This window comes from Lagopus muta, chromosome 1 (genome assembly GCF_023343835.1).
Source record: "Lagopus muta isolate bLagMut1 chromosome 1, bLagMut1 primary, whole genome shotgun sequence".
Lineage (NCBI taxonomy): Eukaryota > Metazoa > Chordata > Aves > Galliformes > Phasianidae > Lagopus > Lagopus muta.
The window spans coordinates 1,168,900-1,188,626 of NC_064433.1; the positions used below are offsets into that span (position 1 = coordinate 1,168,900).

The window sequence follows — 19,727 nt, forward strand, 5'->3', positions numbered from 1 at the left end:
TAATAAATGCCAAATGTGTTTGCACCAAGCAACAATTGCCCTTAGCAGCATTTTGTACCTTTATCAAACCTAACAGGTTTATCTCTTGTCCTCTAATCCCCCAGCAGCTGGTGAGTTACTCATTGCTCCGTGTGCTTGGCAGGAGAGCAAACACTCCTGATACGAGTGAGTGAAATGTTAGTTCAGACTCATTGGCAAGGCATTAAAAGTGATGGTACTGCTGCTATTGGGTTAAACACAGCTGTGCTGGGTACAGAGCAGCCTGTATCCTCCTGGCACTCATTTTTCAACCTGTCCCAAAACCCTGTCCTCCAACTGGTGATAAAACACTGCTGGGAAAAGCCTGCTGGTGTGGAGAACCAAGGCTGCAGAGCTCCTGGATCCCACTGAGCTGCAGGGACTCTTGCTGAAGTTGCAGACCCATGAAGCTTCAATCCAAACATCCACGTCTTGAGGTTACCTGGCCCTTCTGAAGGCATATGGCTGGAAGACTACGTCCTCTTCTGGGGTCTGCAGTACCAACAGGACCCAGAGCAAGTCACCAGGAAGGACAGGAGGGCGTCTCATGATGGGACACTGAGATGGGTTGATGTGGCCTGGAGATGAGATGGACCCAATAGCAGCCCTCCCATCCTTATAAGGATACTATTGTGAAAACAGGACCAGGAACACTAAGAGAGACAATGGGATCATCTGAAACGAGAGATTCAGGCTGGACACATGAAAATCTTCCACCAAGAGGCCAACCCAGCAACAGAACACACTGTGGGGTCTCCATCGTTGGAAGACTCCAAAACCCAACGTGGAAGGACCTGGGCTTCCCCTAGGGCCGAGTCCTCAACAGGCTGTGAGGGCTCAGAAGGCTCCAAAATCTGACGTGGAAGGACTTGGGCTGCCCTCAGAGCTGAGTCACTGGGGAGGTGGGATACAGCCCTCCAGATATGCCATCTCATCACAGCTACACCATGATCCACCTCAACCAAGACCTCAATCCTGGCACCACAGCTGGGACCAGCTCACAATCATCATCACAAACACAAATAGGGTATCCTAGCTAGGAACCTTGTGATTTGGTGTTCTGAAGCCGTAAAAGACCCCCAGCTGTGGCACCATCCCCTGTCCCACCCTGCTCCCACGGGAGCACGTCCTCACCGTCCGTCTGTGGCAGCACTGGACTTGGAGGAAGATGTTATCAGATCCTTCCCTGACTTGGCTGCTCTTTTATTGACTTCTCCAAATAAAACAAACATTTGGGCTCCCGGAAGCCTTTGCTGGCTTATCTGCTTGTGGCTAGTGGCCCTGTGGGGACGACAGAGCTGGCCTTGGTGAGGGACTATATAGGTGCCCATATATGCATTTAGGACCAAAGGCTTACCAGCACCTGGTCAACATGAAGGTCCTCCTGGTCTTCACTGCCCTCCTGGTGGGCACCTTCAGCGAGCAGCTTTTTGTGGGGTGAGTCTTGCTGAAAGCAGCAGTTGGGATAGGGATGGGATGGGAATATGAATGGGAATGGGTTTGGGGATGGGGTTGGATCCTGCTCACCTCATGCATGAAGAAAAAATCCGTTTGGGTGTTTCTTTCACTGGTGGTGGGACCTCCAAGCATTCCCCAGGGAACTGAGACACATTTGGGGTCACATTTGAGATCCCCCGGAGAGCTGTGCTTCAACAGAGCAGGAGCACATCGCCTTTGGCTCCATGTTAAAAGCAAAAAGCTCTGCTAATGGGTTTTATTTCGTAATGCTAATCTCTGGAAATCCCTCCCCAAATATAAGTCATTGTTATCAAAGTGTCTGCTCTGTTGTTTCACAGAAACACCCTTCCCTTCTGCCAATGCCAAACCTGCCTTATTTCCTACAATTTTAGATGTTCTTGTGATCAAAGGAAGGCATGAGACCACCTTGAGCTCCCTAGTGCTTATTTTTTTTCCCATGCATGTTCTGAAAATGCAATTTCTAAGCCAATAAGGACCACTCATACCATCCCCTTCCTGTCCCCTGCACCCACTGATGTCTCTACCACCCACTAGGGACCAAGTCCTCCGTGCTGTGGCCAGCGATGAGGAGCAGATTGCCCTGCTCAGGGCACTGGGTGAGCAGGTGGACCTGCAGGTGAGACCACCATAATATCAATTTTTACTAATTTTTATTTTTTTACTTGAATGAAGAAGCTGGGTTGCTGTGGGGGAGTGAATCCTGGCAAGAAATGATGGCAATGGGAGTAACAGACAGATAAATCAGTGATAGGGAAGAGACTCCCTGCCACAAATCTGATTTCAGGTTTATCTTTACCAAAAGATTAAAACTGGCACACAGTGACTCCATCATCTCATTGCAGCTGCTCAGTTCACAAATCCTCTTTATTCAAAGATGTGTCCATGAGTGATTTGGGCTGAAGTATGTCTGTAGAAAAGGTCCATTGAGTAAGGTAAAGAGCCTCCCAAGCCTCCTGGTCCCCAGGTTTGTCTAGACATCTTTTTGATCTTTGAAAACAGTAGGAATGGAGAATGTTTCATATGCTTTAACGCAGTAGAAATTGAGAACTTTGTAGAACTTTCAAGGCAATAGGAGTGGAGAACATCTTAGATCCCTGAAGACAGTAGGAACAGAGAACTTCCTGGATCTTTCGAAGCAGTAAGAATGAAGAACTTCCTAGATCCTTGAAGGCAGTAGAAATTGAGAACATCAGATGCTTCAGGACATTTGAAATGGAGGCTTTCTTAGATCCTTTACAGCAGTTGAAATGGAGACCTTGGATCCTCCAAGGCAGTAGAAATGTCTGCTCTTGTCCCCACCAGATTGACTTCTGGCGCGACCCCACCAAACCTGGGCGCCCGGCTGACCTGCGGGTGCCTTTCTCCAGGCTGCAAGCGGTCAAAGTCTTCCTGGAATCCCATGGCATTTCCTACAGCATCATGATCGAGGATGTGCAGGTAGGGTGGTGGAAATGAGGGAAGAGAAGGCAATGGTGGACAATGCTTTGCAAAACCTACACATGGGGTGGAGATGGTGGGTTTTGGAGGCAAGACGCAGACTGCATTGGGGCTGGGTAGGATATTTCTACCTGAAAACTTTCTCTCTAACAGCACTTACTGGATGAGGAAAAGAGAACCATGATGCTGTCCAGGCGGATGGAGAGAAGTACCAACAAGTTCAGTTTTGCATCCTATCACACTGTAGAGGAGGTACTTTGTTCTGCATAGTTTGTTTTGTGTTTGTGGAACCCAAAGCGTGGCTGTGTCCAGGGAAGCTCTGCATGTTGTGTCTGGTGCCAGATATCCTAAAACCCAAAGGTAAGCTGGGATGAGCTACACATCCCAGTACCTCCTCCTTTCAGATCTATGACTGGATGGACACCCTTGTGGCAGATTACCCCAACCTTGTTAGCAAGATCCAGATTGGTGAAAGCTATGAGAAGAGACCCCTCTATGTGCTGAAGGTGAGTACAGGGCCAACCTCTTTTCATCCCAACCAGGTGCTGGAGCACTATGGAGTCCCCTCCTTGGAGTTCTCCAAACCCACCTGGATATGGGGTTGGGCACAGATCAGATGGACCAGCAGTGCCTCCAACCCCAATCCTTCTGTCATTCTGAGAGTCACAGGGCTGACATTCCATTCTCTGCACAGTTCAGCACTGGGGGATCGAATCGGCCAGCAGTCTGGTTGGACACTGGCATCCACTCACGTGAATGGGTCACCCAAGCTACTGGTGTGTGGACAGCCAACAAGGTAACCCCATAACATGGACATCGCCATCCAAGTGGGGTGGGGAATGTCTGAGTGAACGAGGCATCACCCAAATCTCACTGGCATGAAATAGCCCACCATCACTGCATCCATTCATGGCAATAAGCTTGGGCATCAGCTCGGGCTGTATTGGACTCCCAATCCCAATTTCTTAAATAAAATCCAAACAATGGCACCAACCTCATCCTAAACACATGCATGTGTAGGCCGTGGAAGAGAGAGAAAGGAAAGAAAGGGATGAACAGGTTTTCAAAGTCAGGGGTTGTAGGTTGCAGTCGGGTTGGGATTGTAAGCAGAGTGGGGACTGTCCACAAAGGTTTGGGTGAAGGGCAAAAGTTGCAAACCCAAGCCACCTCCATGGGTGCTGTGGTTGAACCCAATTGGGAAAAAAAAAAATCCTACAGCCTCTCCAGTTCTACAGTCCTTTGTTCCTGGGACAGTGAGACAGCTCCCACTCCTCTCCCAATACAGCTTGCTGAAGATTATGGCCAGGACCCCACTGTCACCTCCCTTCTGGACACCATGGACATCTTCTTTGAGATTGTTACCAACCCCGATGGCTACGCCTTCACCCATAGCACTGTGAGTGCAGGGACTGTGGGGTTACGTATCCCAGTGGTTGGTTCCAGCCATTATGTCCAGCAGTACTTTTTTGGGTGGCATATGTGGAGTTGACTCCATGCACCTGTGGTCTCACATAGAACCGTATGTGGAGAAAAACGAGGTCTGTCAACGCTGACTCCTCCTGCATCGGTGTGGACCCCAACCGAAACTGGGACGCAGGCTTTGGAGGTGAGGTATCACTCACATCAAAGGCTTGAACCTTCCTGCTGCTGGGGAGAAACCCGGGCTACAAACCCTTCCAGTGCACCTCATTGCATGTTTTCTCCTCCATCATGCCCCAGATTCTGGTTCCAGCAGCAACCCCTGCTCTGAAACCTACCACGGTCCCTATGCCCACTCTGAGAGCGAAGTGAAATCTATTGTGGACTTCATCCAAAGCCACGGGAATGTGAAAGGACTCATCTCCATTCACAGCTACTCCCAGATGTTGATGTTCCCCTATGGCTACAAGAATACACCTGCACCCGATCATGAGGAACTGGTGAGATGGCCCCAAAAAATGGCTATGGGGCTGCAACCACCAGCTTTGGGGGGAAATGGTTGGAATAGATGATCCTAGTGGTCTTATCAATCTTGATGATTCTACGATCCTATGAAAAGTCAGGTCAGACTACGCTGGGACCCCAATGTTCCTCCTGTTAGATGCAACCATGCGTGTTGAATCCACCATCTTCCAGGTCTTTTGAGGAGAGTAATTGCGAGATGTGCCTCTTTCTGACAAAAATTAAGGGTGTTTTGGAGAAAAGCAAGAGTAGATGGGTAGGAAAAGATGGTGGGTTCTGAGTTCTGGTGTCCTGAGGTCTCTACTGCCTTGGGGAGATGTTGAATCTGCTGGATCTCACTGTTCTGGGCATTTCCTTTGCAGAACGCGTTGGCTGAAAAGGCAGTGAACGACCTGGCAGCGGTGTACGGGACAGAATACACCTATGGCAGCATTGCAGACACCATCTGTAAGCATCCCTACCCCTAAACATCTTGACCAACCCTACAGCACGGCCAGCGCTCAGTGCTGGGGTCACGTCTTCCTTCCTCTCCCTACAGACCTGGCAGCCGGCACCACCGTGGACTGGGCTTATGAGAATGGGGTGAAATATTCCTATACCTTTGAGCTGAGGGATACGGGGCGCTATGGTTTCCTCTTGCCCAGCAGTCAGATCATCCCCACCGCCACCGAGACATGGCCGGCACTGCTGGACATCTTGGTCCACATCCAGCAGAACCCATACTGAGCCCACTGGTGTAAATGGGGAGGTGAACCCCATTGGTCCTACCCTACCATACAACTCAATAAAAAAAAATCCCGTAAATTCTATGTGGTTTAAGCCTAGATCTTTGGTTTTTCATGGTAGGTTTCAAAAACCCATAGAATATCCCCTATGGAAAGGACCCATAAAGATCACTGAGTCCAGTGAATCACAGAATGTCCCGAGTTGGAAATGTTCCATAAGGATTATAGAGTCCTGGCTCCATATAGAACCACCTGAAAACCAGACCATATGGCTGAGAAACGGTGGGGAAAAAAAAAAGAAAAAGATTTAGGAATCTGTTTTTAGGAATTTATGAGTATTATTCTCCCATTTTTGTTTTGGTCTTACACATTCCCATCCCTGCTCCCTGCCTGTCCCCAAAGGACATTGGAGAGTGTGGATGGCCAACCCCAAATTTATTGCTTTTGGGGCAGCTCCAGTGTCCCTTCCCTTTTCTTTGGGTAGGCAGAGGGGCACCTTTGGGGACAAAAGGGACAATCTTTGTGTGCCAAGGGCATCTAAGAATTTGCTGTATTATTTTTCCCAGCTGAGACAACCTGCACCTGTGCTAAATCATTCATCCGGTTCCCACCCCCCCAAGCAAACAGTGCGGTTTGGATCATGAGAAAACCAACACCTTGCACCTTGCTCAGCCCAACATTACCCTTTTTCTCCTCCTCTGTGGGCGGTGGGATTTGGGATCCAGCACCTGCTGTTACCTTCCCATGTCCTGCCCGCTTGACTCACCAACGGCTCCATCCGGTTTCCGGCTCCCGGAACAGGTTTCACTCGACCTTGACCACACCGTCCGGAGCCTTCCCATGGCCCTGGGAATTTGGGCAGGTGGAGGGGGCCGGGCTGGAGATCACTAGGATTTAAGAAGTCCCGAGGTGCTGTGAGGACCTGGGACATATTCACTCAGCTGGAAATGAGGGCGCTCCTGCTGCTGGCTGCCCTGGGGGCAGTGGCTGCTGCCACCCCTGAGAATTTTGTCGGGTAGGTGGGTCTGGACAGTGGAGGTGGCTGGGATGGGGATATTGACTGGAATGGTGACAATGGGTTGGTTGGGGACATTGGCTGGGATGGGGGACAGCAGCTGGTTCAGCCCCTATTTGACAAGGACAGCAGTGTGTGGGATGGATGGCGTGATGGCTGTGCTGGACCCCACAACACTCTCTGACCCCACAGGCACCAGGTGCTACGCATTGTCCCCAGCAGCGATGCCGAGTTGCAGAAGGTGCAGGAGCTGCAGGAGCTGGAGCACCTGCAGGTATGGGATGGGAGAGAGGGGGAGCTTTTAGGGACCTCTTCCCAGTCTTCTACTTTGCACCCCTGAGCTACGGTGCAGAGCAGGGATGTCCCATTGCTGGGGTTGGGGGAGGACCATGTCCCAAGGTGGGGAAAGGAGTGATGATGTCTCATTTGGGGAGAGGGATGATTTTCCACTGTGGGATAAGGGGTATGATGTCCCACAGTGGGATAAAGGGGGGATGATTGTCCTTAGTGGACTTGAGAGGAGATGATGTCCCATAGTAGGGTATGAGGAATGATGTCTTGTAGAGGAGCGGCTGGTGGGACAATTTCCTATTGCTGGAGAGGATGATGTCCCATGGTGGGGTAGGAAGATGATGTCCCATAGTGTAGTAGAGGTGGAGAAGATAACCCATAGTGTGCTACGTAGAGAAAAACAGAAGGGGGAGGCGGAGGCACAGTCTAAGGCAGGATCTGACCCTCATCCCATTTTCTCCCCAATCCAGCTGGATTTCTGGCTTTCACCCCGTGGCCTTGGGAACCCGATTGACATCCGCGTGCCCTTCCGCAGCCTGCAGCCCGTCAAAGCCCACCTGGAGGCCAACGGTGTCCCCTACTCCATCATGATTGAGGACGTGCAGGTCGGTGGTGCTGGTGTGAGTGGTGGGTGGGAGTCACGGGCTGGTGAGGGACGAGGTTTCATCTTGCCCCACATCCCACAGGCGCTGGTGGACCTTGAAAAGATGCAGATGCTTCGTCGCCGCCGTTTCATGCCATTCTCCACCAGTACCTTCGATTACACCAGCTATCACACCCTGGACGAGGTAATATTCTGCATGGGGGAAGCTCAAGATTTGGGGCATTTTGGGGGGAAAAAAAACCCCCACATTTTGGAATTGCTTTTGCGAAGGGGTTTGTTCTAAATTAAGGAATTAATGAGCCATTCATAGAGTCATAGATTCATTAAGGTTAGAAAAGACATTTAAGATCATCCAGTCCAACCACCAATCAATCAGCACCATGCCCACTAAACCATGTCCTTAAATAAAATCACAGAACAGTTAAAGTTGGGAAAGACCTCTCAGATCATCAAGTCCAACCATCCACCTACCACCAATAGTGCCCACTAAACTATGTCCCCAAGAATCATGCCTACTAATTCATCTACACATTCATGATCCCCTATGTCCCTCTCCCAAAACCAGATCTATGCCTTCATGGACCTATTGGTGGCTGAAAACCCAAACCTGGTCAGCAAGCTGGAGATTGGCTACACAACAGAGAACCGCCCCATCTATGTGTTGAAGGTATGGGATTTGGGGCCTTTGAAGCGATCAGGTTCATGAGTTGGTCCTCCTGCGGTCCCAATTGCCCCATTTTTGCAATTCCAGTTCAGTAAAGGTGGCACGAATCGCCCGGCCATTTGGATTGACACTGGCATCCACTCCCGTGAATGGGTGACACAAGCAAGCGGCGTTTGGTTCGCCAAGAAGGTATGGGCAGATTTTACATCTCCAAAGCCTACAAGGTCCTGTAGACACCTTGAGCACGGTGTGATCACCCCAATGGTGCTCCAGCCAGCCCCAAATCACTATCCTCTCTAGATTGTCGAAGAGCAAGATGAAGGTCTGGCCAACATCCTGGACCAGATGGACATCTTCCTGGAGATTGTCACCAACCCTGACGGCTTTGTCTTCACCCACACCTCGGTACGGTGCTGGCATTCATCTCATCTGCTGTTGGTTGGAGCTGGGGAGCTGGATGTGGGCACTGCACAGCCCCCGAGAGCTCAAAGCCTCTCTATCCACATATCTGTCAGTTAAAAAGGGGACATCCATGACCCATCCGTGTCCCCCGAAATGCTTTTGCTTCTCTGCTTGAGGCTGGAGGTGCTCCAGCCCTGGATTCTGGTTGAGTTGGTTCTTCCCTTCCAGAATCGTATGTGGCGCAAGACCAGGTCCAAGCATTCTGGATCTCTCTGCGTTGGCGTTGACCCCAACCGCAACTGGGACGCAGGATTTGGAGGTCAGAACTCTCCCTTTCACCTGACAGATTGTGATCTGCCCTCCAGGTGAAGGCTCTGATGATGTTTCTGGCTCAGAGAGATCCACTGGTGGCCCCAGGAAAGGGATGGGCTTTGGGTTCAAGGCATGGATTTGCATTCCATCAGGTCTTTTGTGTCCTCAAGGAAGGGATGGACTTTTGGGCTAAGACGCGGGTTTTGGTTCCATCAGGTCTTTGATGTCCCCTAGTGACCAATATGGTAGAGACCACCATTGGAAACTATCACACAATGTTTATGTGGAGCCCCAGAAGCATTCCTCCTTGATCTTTTCTGACTCTCTAAGCCACCTAGATGCCAACAAATGCCATATTTTCACCATCCTCTTCTCCCCAGGCTCTGGGTCCAGCGGCAGCTCCTGCTCAGAGACGTACCGTGGGCCCTACGCCAACTCGGAGCCAGAGGTGAAGGCCATCGTGGACTTTGTGAAGGACCACGGGAACATCAAAGCTTTCATCTCCATCCACAGCTACTCCCAGCTTCTGCTCTACCCCTATGGCTACACCACCACTGCTGTGCCTGACAAGGAAGAACTGGTAGGACCTATTTAGGGGACACTGTGAAATGCCCACACTGCACCCCATGCAAGCAGGAAAGAAGACCCCCCCCCCCCCATAGGGACTCCTTGAGGCCAACGCTACTGAGTGTTGCCTACTGTTTTTTGACAGTAGGATGAGTGTAAAAGCCTTTTTTTTTAATCTCCATTCTACCATAGACTTTCCCCTACCCCAAATCACATTTGTGTGTCTTCCCCCCAGCACCAGGTCGCAAAGGAAGCTGTGGAAGCTCTGTCCTCTCTGTACGGCACGAATTACAAGTATGGCAGCATCATCACCACCATCTGTAAGTAACAGAGATTGTTCTCCTCCCAGTGAAACCAAAATCACTCCTCCTCATGTCCTACCATGAGACGTAGAGAGAGCAAAGTTCCGCTCTTTCCTCACCAAGATCAAGCAAGCGGAGGAACCATCGACTGGACCTACAATCAAGGCATTAAGTACTCCTTCACCTTCGAGCTCCGGGACACGGGACGCTACGGGTTCCTGCTGCCTGCCAGCCAGATTGTCCCCACTGCCCAGGAGACGTGGAAAGCTCTGGAGGTCATCATGGCACATGCACGGAATCACCTCTACTGAGCAGGATCTGGAGCTGAGTGGTGGTTGAGTTGACTGGGGAGAAGAATGCAATAAATAAGTAAGAAAAAAAGTTAAAAAGGATGGTTTGGGTGGTGTTTCCTTCCTTCCAAACACAACAACGTGATCCAGTTGATAGCCAACATAGTGTGCGTTGACCTATTGAAACTTCCAGACTCTACCGAGTTTATTCTTTCTTTCCAAACAATACCAAGTCAAAAGTCCAAAAAAAAAAACAACACCCACCAAAACCCAACCATCCACAGAAACTCATCAAGGTGATCGGAGAGTGCATTTTTTGCCCTCGATTTGAAGGATCTTAAACAGCACAAACAGTTTTCTCCCCCCATTTTGGAAGGCTTTCATGCAGATCAAAGCAGGTTTTCAGCTCCTTCTCGAACCACTGGACAACAAAATCAGGACTTGATTTAAGGCAGCACACACAACCCTCACTCTCATCGCTTTCACCTGGATGCATCTGTAACACCATCACCTCCTCGTGCTCGTCAGGGTGAAATAATTCCTCTACCCCCACACTGCTGGAGCAGGAGGAACATAAATAATCTCCTGGTGCTCTCATGTTCACACTCAGCTTCACTTATTGCCCTAGAAATGGTACTAACCAGCCAACCAAACCAGGCAAGCCACCATCTGAAGCCAGCTGGAGATGGCAGTTGGTTCAATACTTTTATTTCACAGGGACATGGAAGTGAAGGTACCATACACAACAGAAATAGGCAGACAGCTCAGGACATGGAGATTGAAAGACGCATGGGAGGCAGCCCCATCAGATCCCAGTGCTCATTTCCATGTCCTACCCAAGGTGGATATCCCACTTTCCCTCTTCATGCCAATAGACAGAAATAAGACACAGCCCTGCTGTACTTTTTATATGTATGTCAATACCTGACCAGGCCTTGCACTGCACACTTCAGCACATCCTTACACGCTCCCTCTGGAGGTGCAGGCCAGGAGGTGATCAGGATGAGCTTTCCAGTTGCTGGCTGCAGAAACATCACTGCAGTGAGCATTTCTGATGTAAGACTCGGGGCTAAGTTTGGTGCTCCTCCTCCCGTATTTGATACTACAACGAGTGGCTGAACAGAGCAGTCCAGAGGCACAAAAGCTGCTCATTACACCTCTTCCTTTCTTTCACGGGGATACAACGTAGGTAAAGCTGGTTGTGATTTCCACACCCTGCCTCTGCTTCGTCACTGACTGAATTTCAGAGTAGCTCAGATACTCCAGCCAGCATTGGCACAGTGCGAGCACTGATGAGATGAAAGCTTTCATGAAATCTCCACATCCTCTTCAGTTACCAGATTCACTTTTAGGGTTATTTTCAGGACTCTGATGAAAGGAGAGAAGAAGATATCTCCCCCTTCAGCCACCCTCATCTCAAACAAACCCACTCCAAAACACGTTGGGAAGGGTATACATAGGAATAAACTTCAATCCCTCTGACTCACCTCCAGAAAAACAGAGCCATCTCATAAATCATCCGTAATTAAAGACAGCTATCACACCTCTGCGCCACGCCAGTCGTTATTTCCCAGAACATCTTTATTACAAACACTTAATAAATAAACACAAGAGAGTGACGGAATCCTCTCCACCATTTTGGCAATTTGCTCAATGTCCATCCCTGCCACAAAACACCACGGTTCCTGCTCACAATTTTCTGACCCGTTTCCTTTCACCGTTAGCACAGAGCCTGCAGCTTTGAGCCGGGCACAGAGGAACGTTTGCTCCAGACACAATTCCTCAGTCTGAACTGCAGGTCTTACAGATCCACTGCTACTTGGTCACGGGCTTCACTACCAGTTTTCCCCCCTCCCCTGTCCTGAAGGTCACTTTGCCAACATGACGCTGCTCCTACAAGACGTCACACCAACCCTTCCATCTCCCCAGCCTTATCCAAGCTGCCATTTCATACATCACCACCGCTTTCCTCAGCGGATTCCTAAAATGACAAACAGGGCTGCACTGCTCAGCGTTCCCAGAACCTGGACTCTCATTTATTCAGTGGAAGGAGAGACGGCTGCTTATTTCCACGGCCTGTTCTGGACGCTGCTCCTGCTGAGCACGCGGGATCCTGCCGTGCTGGGGAGGTTGGGGCTGCTCCGTGCTGTTGTTGCTTTGGAATCGCATCCTGAAGAGCCACGGCTAAGGCGACCTGAAGGAAAAGGAGTGGAAACACAAGTTGAAGCTGCGGGATGGAGAACGATGACGTACCAATGGTTTGCTGCCCCTCGTCACTGTCCTAACTCTAATCTTATAGACTTCCTGGACAGTTTCAATCAGACTTTTTTTGCTTTGCAAAACCAGCTCACCACCAAGAAAACCCAAAGGCATTCAAACACAGCGGGCAGCACGGTGCACGCCTGCCCCAGCAGAACCAGGATCGTGCAGCCATACAAGATTCCAGTTCTTTGGGAACAGCACAGTTTGGAAATAAACCTCTCCCCTTTCCCAGCCATCTCACTGCAAGAATACAGCAAAGCAGGAGAAAGCTGCGTGGCATCTGTCTTGGATTCTTACTGGCAGTGTCTGAAGGAAGCTGCTCCTCTTCGAGGTAGTACTTAATCTTCTGCAGATCTTCTGCTGAGTACCTCCATTTGCTCTCAGCACGTGCAGGTGGCACTTTGGGAACAGCCTTTCTTCGGGCAGACCCTGGGGGAGCTGCCACCTGACAGGAGATGGGGAGCAAGCCAGTGACGAGTCCTTCTGGGACCTTCTGTGCAAGCACCTTCAGCCCTGGAGATGTACAGCCCACGTGTTGTTAATGAGCACCATCCAACGTGGGAGCAGCGATTTCGCCATCACAGGACAGAATCCAACCATCCCTTTCCCACCCTCCAGCTCACCCAAAACCCACTGAGCCCCCTTGGGTCCTATGGAGCCCATTTGGGATATACTGAGCCCGCTCCCCCCGCTGTCCTGCCCATCCCCACTGACCTCCAGACAACATGAACAAGTTCTCAAAGCCCCTCTCACACATGGTGGTGGCAGCCTGGCTGGCGAGCCGTTCGTCGTCGTCGTACAAAATTATAATCTTTCCATGGGCATTTTTCTGATGGGTGGAAGAGCTAAGGGTGTATTTGTCAATTTGAGGGGACTTAAAAGCATAGAATCATAGACCAAGGTTGGAAGAGACCTCCAAGATGATCCTGTCCAGCTGTTGATTGAGACCTAATACGTTTCAGAATGAAGCTGGAGATAAACTCCCTGTGTGATTTCCAACTATTGGGTAGGAAAGCCTTCCCCTCAGTGTTTCTAAATCTGATTTCTCAGCAGCTGAAGCTTGCCAGGCACTGGAAGGGCACAGCCTGATCCCCTCTGTGAGCATATATCTCACCACTGATCCAAAGACTGGTTAGCAACTACCAGTCAGAAACAATTTGTTGACAACCTCCCCTCTCCCCTGCGGCCCTCCCACACTAACAACTTGGGAAATGATCAGCCTAATCCCGGCTAATAATCCTCTTTTTGTCCTCCTGAGAAAAGACAATCCTCATCAAGGTGCTGGGAAGAAGCCAAAGGATTGGATTTGAAGCCCAGTGATCGAGCAACAGCGAGACAGCTGCCCAAGGGATACAACTGTGGCTGCTTGAAGGCAAGTCCAATCCCAGGAAACACCAGATTCACACAGCTCCCACTGAAACCAAGAGGTTTCTGCTTTAAGGAACTAGAACTCAGGCATCTGAAGGCTGCAGCAGAGCCCCACCAAGTAATCAAAGCCTGCAGAGAGGAGTTTCCCTCCTGCCATCCTTGGAATCCCAGGATTTTGGTGGCTAAACATTGTCCTGGTTAGAAGAATTGCTTTTGGAATTGGATTTAGAAGCCCTTTGCCAACGTGTTATCAGTTGGTTTTTCTCACTGCTGTTGATTCCACACTACATATATAAAGGATACATATTCCAGAATACTGTTTGTATATGGATTCATGGCTCTAGACAGCATTGTAATAGGATAAGAATAAGCTGCAGAGGAAGGAAAGAAAAAAAAGAAATCAGACAGTGGCTGAACACCAACATCACAACTGCAACACAGCTGACACAGGGCTGTAAGAGTAATAGATACGAAAACCAGATTGGAAGCTTGGTGAATAAGGGATTAATATCAGCCCCATTCCCTCATCCCTTGCCAGGGAGGACGGATGTGTGGATGAGTGCAGAGAGCATCCAAGCAAAGCCCCCCAGAACAACACGCAAGCCTTCAGCCGACAGCAGGCTGGGATTCCAGGCTCCTCACCTCCAATTATGTGACACTGGTCGTAAGCATCGCGGTCTCGTACATCCAACAGCAGGAAGGGGCAGTCAGGATAAGGGGTATCCTTTGCCTGGGTGTCTGCTTTCTTAGGAGTGTCCTTTTCTATGTCCAACTCACCGACACCACTGATCAGACTGCAAGAGGAAAGCAGACGTTATGCTGTCAGTGCTCCCTCTGAACACTTCTCAACCATGAGAAGCTGCTTTTTCCCCCCTCCCAGTTTTCCCCACAGCTCATTTATGTTTTAACAGCTGGTAAGAAAACAGTTATCTGCCATGAGAAAAAGGGGGTTTTGTGTTGTTATCAGGCACCTCTGCAGCGTGGACCGATACGATTCTCCACCTCCAGTGCTGTTTATGAACAGGACAGGGCTGGGGGGTGTCCCATTGGGGCTCCCTTGGCCATTTGTCCCCACTGTGAGCTCGGCATCTGAAGCAGCAGAATTGCCATCTGGGGAGAGAGCAGGGCAGAAAGATTAAAGTGTTGCAGGAAATGGATGAGCAGGTTTTGATCCCAGGCTCTATTTGATGAAAGAAAGCGCATCTCAGCAACGGCCACATCCTTATTCTCTTACAAGGACGATTTACTGAGAGCCCCACGTCAAAAAGGAGAAAGAGCCACGTGATTTCTGAAAGCTGAAGATCTCCTTCTCAGGAATTGAGCAGGAATGTGACAGCTCATCTCACTCTTGCTGTTTGTTATATAGAGTTACTGCACCAAAACTTCTCAGTGTGATGACTTTCCTTCTTGAGAGCATTTCTGCTTTAGGAGTTATGCATCCCAGAGCAGAATGGCTGCAGGTGGGGTTATTTTCCCCTGGTTAAGGGCTTGCTATGCCTGCTAGGGCGCAGTTCAAGGTATGACAGCGATCTACAGCTCCATTTCTTTGTGCTCACAATAAATATTGTTACCTTCCAGTCTGTGGATCTCCTCATTCGTCACTTCTAAGGTTTCATCAGACAGAGAAGCAACCTGAACGACCTGCAGGGAACAAAAGCAAGCCACAAAGCCTTGATACACATACACAGCTATCAGTGAAAGACAGCAGGGATCACCTTAAGGAAAAATAATCCTCAAGCCAACGTATCTTTAACCCAGCATAATTTCCACTGGGCTTAGGGATCAAATATAAATGTATATTTGAGAGAGATTCGCAGTGCTAGAGCCATTTATTAAACAAAAATCGTACCAAAAAGGAAGAACACTCTGCTTCAGGACAAAGCAGGGAAAGAAGCTGTAGAAGAGCCCCATGAGAAAAGAATTACCCATTGTCTGAGGCTACGTAACCACAGGGAAGGCTGTGGGTAAAGCAAGGACAACGAGCAGGACAGAGAAGATCCACACTTACCAATTGGGCAAAAGTTGTCACTTTCAGCCTTTTGAACAGCTCGTCCTTTCTGTACCTGTAATCTTCAAAAACAGAACAGAAGAGGTTCAACACATCTCAAACCCATTCCCAGCTCTTGCACATCGCAGGGCAAGGCACGGCCTCAGTTACTTTGCAGATCCCTGCAGAACGAGGCTGAGCTACACCACGCTCTAAGCTTTTTTGGAGACACTGAGCTCTAACATTAAATGCCTGCTTCAATCTGACTGTTTGAGACGCTCCAGGCCTTCTCAATAAATCACAGGAACTGGAATTTAACACAAAGTGAGCAAACAACACGAGGGGTGTGAGGCAGGGAACGGAACAGACTGCTGCAGATGCCAGCTCAAAGCAGACATAATTGCCACAGAGAGATGGGACTAATTAAATCCTAAGCCTGAAGACAAAGCTTAGAGGATGAGAAAAACCCCATTGGAACAACTGGCAAGCAAGCAGAGCGGAGATGATGGAGCTCAGAGGTGACAGGGATGGAAGCCTGAGCGCTTTGAGTGCTCCTCCTTTCCCTTCCTCCTTGCTTGTGAGGCTCTACCCTTCACATCACAGATTCCCATTTGGAAACAAGTAAAATCCTTTGCATTTTTCTTCAGTATCTTCAATAACTGCTGGGGATACACCTGGATGGCTTCTCTCTGACTAAGAGGAGCTAATAATGCAGCACAGAGCCTTCATCCAATCCAGTTAAGCAGCTCTAAATCCCACCATCTGCTGAACTTCCCTCGATAAGCAGCAGGGAGATGGGGGAGGAGGGCTCCAATCCTCATCCCTGTAACTGCTGTATGAGGAACAACTGCCACGCTCCCCTTATGGGAGCACTCTGTGTGAGATTCCCATCCCATCCCTGCAGCAGCAGGCTGATTCATTGCCAGCAAACAGAAACCAACAGGTTTCAGAAAGTCAAAGAGCTGAAAGAGATACTCAGAGCTCCTGGAGGATTCTTTGGTTTCAAGCATCAGCTCTGTAACTATGAGACAACAGCAGTGATTCTCTCTCAGGCAGCACCTGCCCAGCACAAAACCCAGGTCATGAGAAGAACAAGAAGTGATTTTGGTTTAGGAGGCCTAAAAGCAGCAAAGTTTACGGTGTCACACATATATGTGACAGCAGTGCTTTAATTGCAACCACTGTGCAAAACTGGAAGCTTTCTGCCAGTCTCAGTTAAGGAATCTTTACCCCAGAATAAGCTTTGATAGCCCAGCTCTTTAGCACCCAACAGTCGCCAGCACAAAGCCAGACCTGGAACAAACAGCTGAACGCCTGAAGAAGGACCTCAGCCATCACCAAAGAGCGCAGAAGAAGAGCTGCTCCTGCCCACAAAAGCAATGCTACGTACCTGGTTCTGCCCTGGGAGCTCCGTTTGGATTTTCTGACATTGTGCTTCGGGATGCAAACGCTCTGCGGGCTGTGGAAAAGTTCCTCCAGTGCTGGAGCACAGAGAAGGGAAGAGACGTGGCGTCTCTCCTCAAGTCGCTGCTCCAAAGGACAATGATCACGCTCCCAGCTATCTTATTTTTGATTCCACTGCAGGCCCGGGGTATAAAGCCCCACTCTCTCACATTACACAGAGACAGAGAGCTCGCTGTGCTACGCATTCAGAGTCAGACCCAAACGGTGTCATCTATCCATGAGAAATCAAGGGAGAGGTGTTTCTGAACTGCCTGGGAACACAAGGTGCCCATTCAGGGGAAACACAATGGGAAAGTTCCTGCCGGAGCCCAGGACCAGAAACAAAAGGATTTCTACCCGAGGAGAAATCAGATTCACAGGAGAGATTGAAAACCAGCAACACTGACACAACAAGATTCTCAGAGCTGATAAAAGCGATGGCAGCGCAGTGTTTGGGACTGAAATCTTAGTCTGTCCACACAGGATTTTGGAAAATAAGGGTGTTTCTCTCTTGGCTTTCCCAGAAGATCTGCAGTGCGTTGCAAACAAACAGCAACAAAGGGGCTTTTTGCATGAAGCCAAACACAACCACGTTTCCGTGCCACGTTAGTGACCTCCCTCACACACTGAGCACTGCCACCTCACTGTGCTGCACCAAGAACGAAGACCGAAGATTGAAAATCCTAATTAATCCTCTTTAATTGTGGGGGCTCAGGGGTTTAATAGCTTTGCTGGCTCTGCGTGAAAACAGTGCTGACAATGGCTGGAAAGAAAGCAGGAAAAGCTCAGCTTTATCAGCATGAATTTCAACAAGCTCCTTTTCGGTGGGAGCACAGAGCAAAGGATGGCATCAGCTGTGCTTCCAACAGCCCAAAGCCTCAGTGCTGTTAGGTCCAACCTAAATCACCAATTATAGCCCCAAAATAGCAGTCAAGAGGCATGAAAAAGTGGAAGGTGCTCATGAGAGAAGCAAAGTAGGAGAACTGGGGTATTTCTTCATGCTGCTGCTATGTGTTTATGGAGTTTCTTCCTGTGGGCACTGCCAGAGAGGAAGATCTCTGAGCGAGAAGAGGGCTCAGCACTGCTGCTCAGAGCTCCTTCGGTTTGGAACTAACCCACACAGTTACATCCTGCCCCACTCCAGGTACTCACTTCTTTTGATTTCCTCCAGCTTCTCAATGTATTTTGTCAGACTGCATCCTGCAACAACAGCAACCAAACCGCTTGTTACAAATCAGTGCTTTTCATCACGGCTTAAATAACTTTCAGAAGGAAGGGATGGCCGTGCAGAAGCTTTGCTGCACCTACAGGCAGGGTGTAAAAAGCCCCTGTAGGGGATGCAGGAGCTCACAGGCAATAGTCACAACTAAAAGAGCTCAGACCTTTGGTGTGCACTCACAGTGCTAAGGAAATCCCTCTGCAGAATGCATTTAACTGCTTTATTTTATGGGATTTTCAGCGTGGGGCACCAAATACAACCTCCACACCAATCCCTCTCTGCTAGAAAGGAGTTCTGGTGAGATTTCAGAGGACAACACCATGGCCTTCAGGAGGCCATCACCTGCAGCTGCGGTTACGCTGTCCTTATCCCCACACTGCCTTGGGGTACCACTGCAAACAGGTAAAATCCAATCACTTTAACTGTACAAAAAGCTCTAAAGGGACCCTTCTGAGCAAATAACGACTGTGAATTATACTTTTGTCATATATTAATTCATAGAAGAAAGGCCAACACGTAGCAACTCCAAGCTTGGTAACTTCTGTGAGAGTGCATAGATCAGAACCTGACTGATGAATAACAAGGCAACTATCACAAGGATCCAAATTATGACGTGAGATCTGACCCTGCTGCACAGGATTGGGGTAAAGCAGCTGAGATGCTCAGCATAACTATTCCTGTTACTCCCCTCCCCTCTGCTGGGCAGTTTTCAGGCCCGCTGACGGTGCCACTCACCGGTATCGAGGCGGGTTTTGATGTGTTGGTACCGGGGGTTCTGAGGGATGCGCCTGGTTAAGTACTGTGGGATGAGAGGGGAGGAATCAACGCAGGAAAGGGGAAACGATGGGGACACGGGGACGGCTCTAAGAGCACAAAGAGCAGAGAACAGCCCCGCAACGCCCTCTGACTGTCGGCAAGCCAGGCTCGCAAAAGGGCACCAAAGCACCAAAAGGGCTCCCAAGCCCAACTTCACCCCTCCCCACCCCATTGCACCCCCCCCAGCCCTACATCACACCCCCATACTCCAAGCACACCCCAAATCCTAATTATTCCCCACACAGAACCTCTCCTCTCCTCTGCTCTCAGCCCCCCCCCCCGCCACTGTTCACCCCAAGGCCCCCCCCCAACCCTTTACCCTCACGGCCTTCACTTCAAGGCCTCCCCCTCTGGGACCCCAACCCCTCTACCTCAGGCCATCCCCCCACGTTCCTCCCTTGCCCGTACCGTCCCCTTCCCGCCCACCTCCGGGTCACCGACGCTCCTCCTGCTCGACATCGTCTCACCACACTTCACACGCTCCGCCGCCTCCCGCCGTCCGGCTCTGTCTGCCCCCACCACGCAACAATCCCCGCCCCGATTGGCCGCCCGTTACCCTTTCAGCCAATCAGAGGAGGCGTAGAA

The 19,727-nt window shown here is 49.9% G+C and overlaps 3 protein-coding genes across 3 annotated transcripts; 2 read left to right on the forward strand and 1 right to left on the reverse strand.

The window, feature by feature from the left end:
- The first annotated feature begins 1,026 nt into the window (after nt 1-1,026).
- On the forward strand, nt 1,027-5,601 carry LOC125697257 (carboxypeptidase A1-like). Its single transcript, XM_048954255.1, has 11 exons — nt 1,027-1,455; nt 2,032-2,113; nt 2,800-2,934; nt 3,088-3,186; nt 3,339-3,440; nt 3,629-3,730; nt 4,220-4,330; nt 4,450-4,540; nt 4,654-4,853; nt 5,238-5,322; nt 5,414-5,601. The coding sequence occupies exons 1-11, from the start codon at nt 1,352-1,354 to the stop codon at nt 5,599-5,601; spliced, it is 1,299 nt and encodes a 432-aa protein (XP_048810212.1). The 5' UTR covers nt 1,027-1,351.
- A 940-nt stretch (nt 5,602-6,541) lies between these two features.
- On the forward strand, nt 6,542-10,068 carry LOC125697262 (carboxypeptidase A1-like). The gene is made up of 11 exons (XM_048954267.1): nt 6,542-6,615; nt 6,808-6,889; nt 7,377-7,511; nt 7,593-7,694; nt 8,076-8,177; nt 8,262-8,363; nt 8,475-8,579; nt 8,805-8,895; nt 9,269-9,468; nt 9,691-9,775; nt 9,881-10,068. Exons 1-11 carry the CDS (start codon nt 6,548-6,550, stop codon nt 10,066-10,068), a joined length of 1,260 nt encoding a protein of 419 aa, XP_048810224.1. The 5' UTR covers nt 6,542-6,547.
- Nucleotides 10,069-11,609: 1,541 nt separating this feature from the next.
- On the reverse strand, nt 11,610-19,702 carry CEP41 (centrosomal protein 41). Its single transcript, XM_048956250.1, has 11 exons — nt 19,569-19,702; nt 19,062-19,125; nt 18,260-18,307; nt 15,686-15,747; nt 15,249-15,318; nt 14,649-14,787; nt 14,320-14,471; nt 13,981-14,048; nt 13,024-13,138; nt 12,607-12,822; nt 11,610-12,241 (listed from the first exon to the last, which is right to left on the reverse strand). The coding sequence occupies exons 1-11, from the start codon at nt 19,599-19,601 to the stop codon at nt 12,111-12,113; spliced, it is 1,098 nt and encodes a 365-aa protein (XP_048812207.1). The 5' UTR covers nt 19,602-19,702; the 3' UTR covers nt 11,610-12,110.
- Nucleotides 19,703-19,727: the final 25 nt, after the last annotated feature.

Coding starts and splice junctions, on each gene's coding strand:
- LOC125697257 (XM_048954255.1), top strand. CDS start 1,352: ATGCATTTAGGACCAAAGGCTTACCAGCACCTGGTCAACATGAAGGTC. Junction 1,456..2,031: donor AGCGAGCAGCTTTTTGTGGG/GTGAGTCTTGCT, acceptor ACCACCCACTAG/GGACCAAGTCCTCCGTGCTG. Junction 3,187..3,338: donor CCTATCACACTGTAGAGGAG/GTACTTTGTTCT, acceptor TCCTCCTTTCAG/ATCTATGACTGGATGGACAC.
- LOC125697262 (XM_048954267.1), top strand. CDS start 6,548: ATGAGGGCGCTCCTGCTGCTGGCTGCCCTGGGGGCAGTGGCTGCTGCC. Junction 7,695..8,075: donor GCTATCACACCCTGGACGAG/GTAATATTCTGC, acceptor TCCCAAAACCAG/ATCTATGCCTTCATGGACCT. Junction 8,178..8,261: donor GCCCCATCTATGTGTTGAAG/GTATGGGATTTG, acceptor TTGCAATTCCAG/TTCAGTAAAGGTGGCACGAA.
- CEP41 (XM_048956250.1), bottom strand. CDS start 19,601: ATGTCGAGCAGGAGGAGCGTCGGTGACCCGGAG. Junction 19,126..19,568: donor GGAGCGTCGGTGACCCGGAG/GTGGGCGGGAAG, acceptor CTCATCCCACAG/TACTTAACCAGGCGCATCCC. Junction 12,823..13,023: donor CTTGTTCATGTTGTCTGGAG/GTCAGTGGGGAT, acceptor GTACATCTCCAG/GGCTGAAGGTGCTTGCACAG.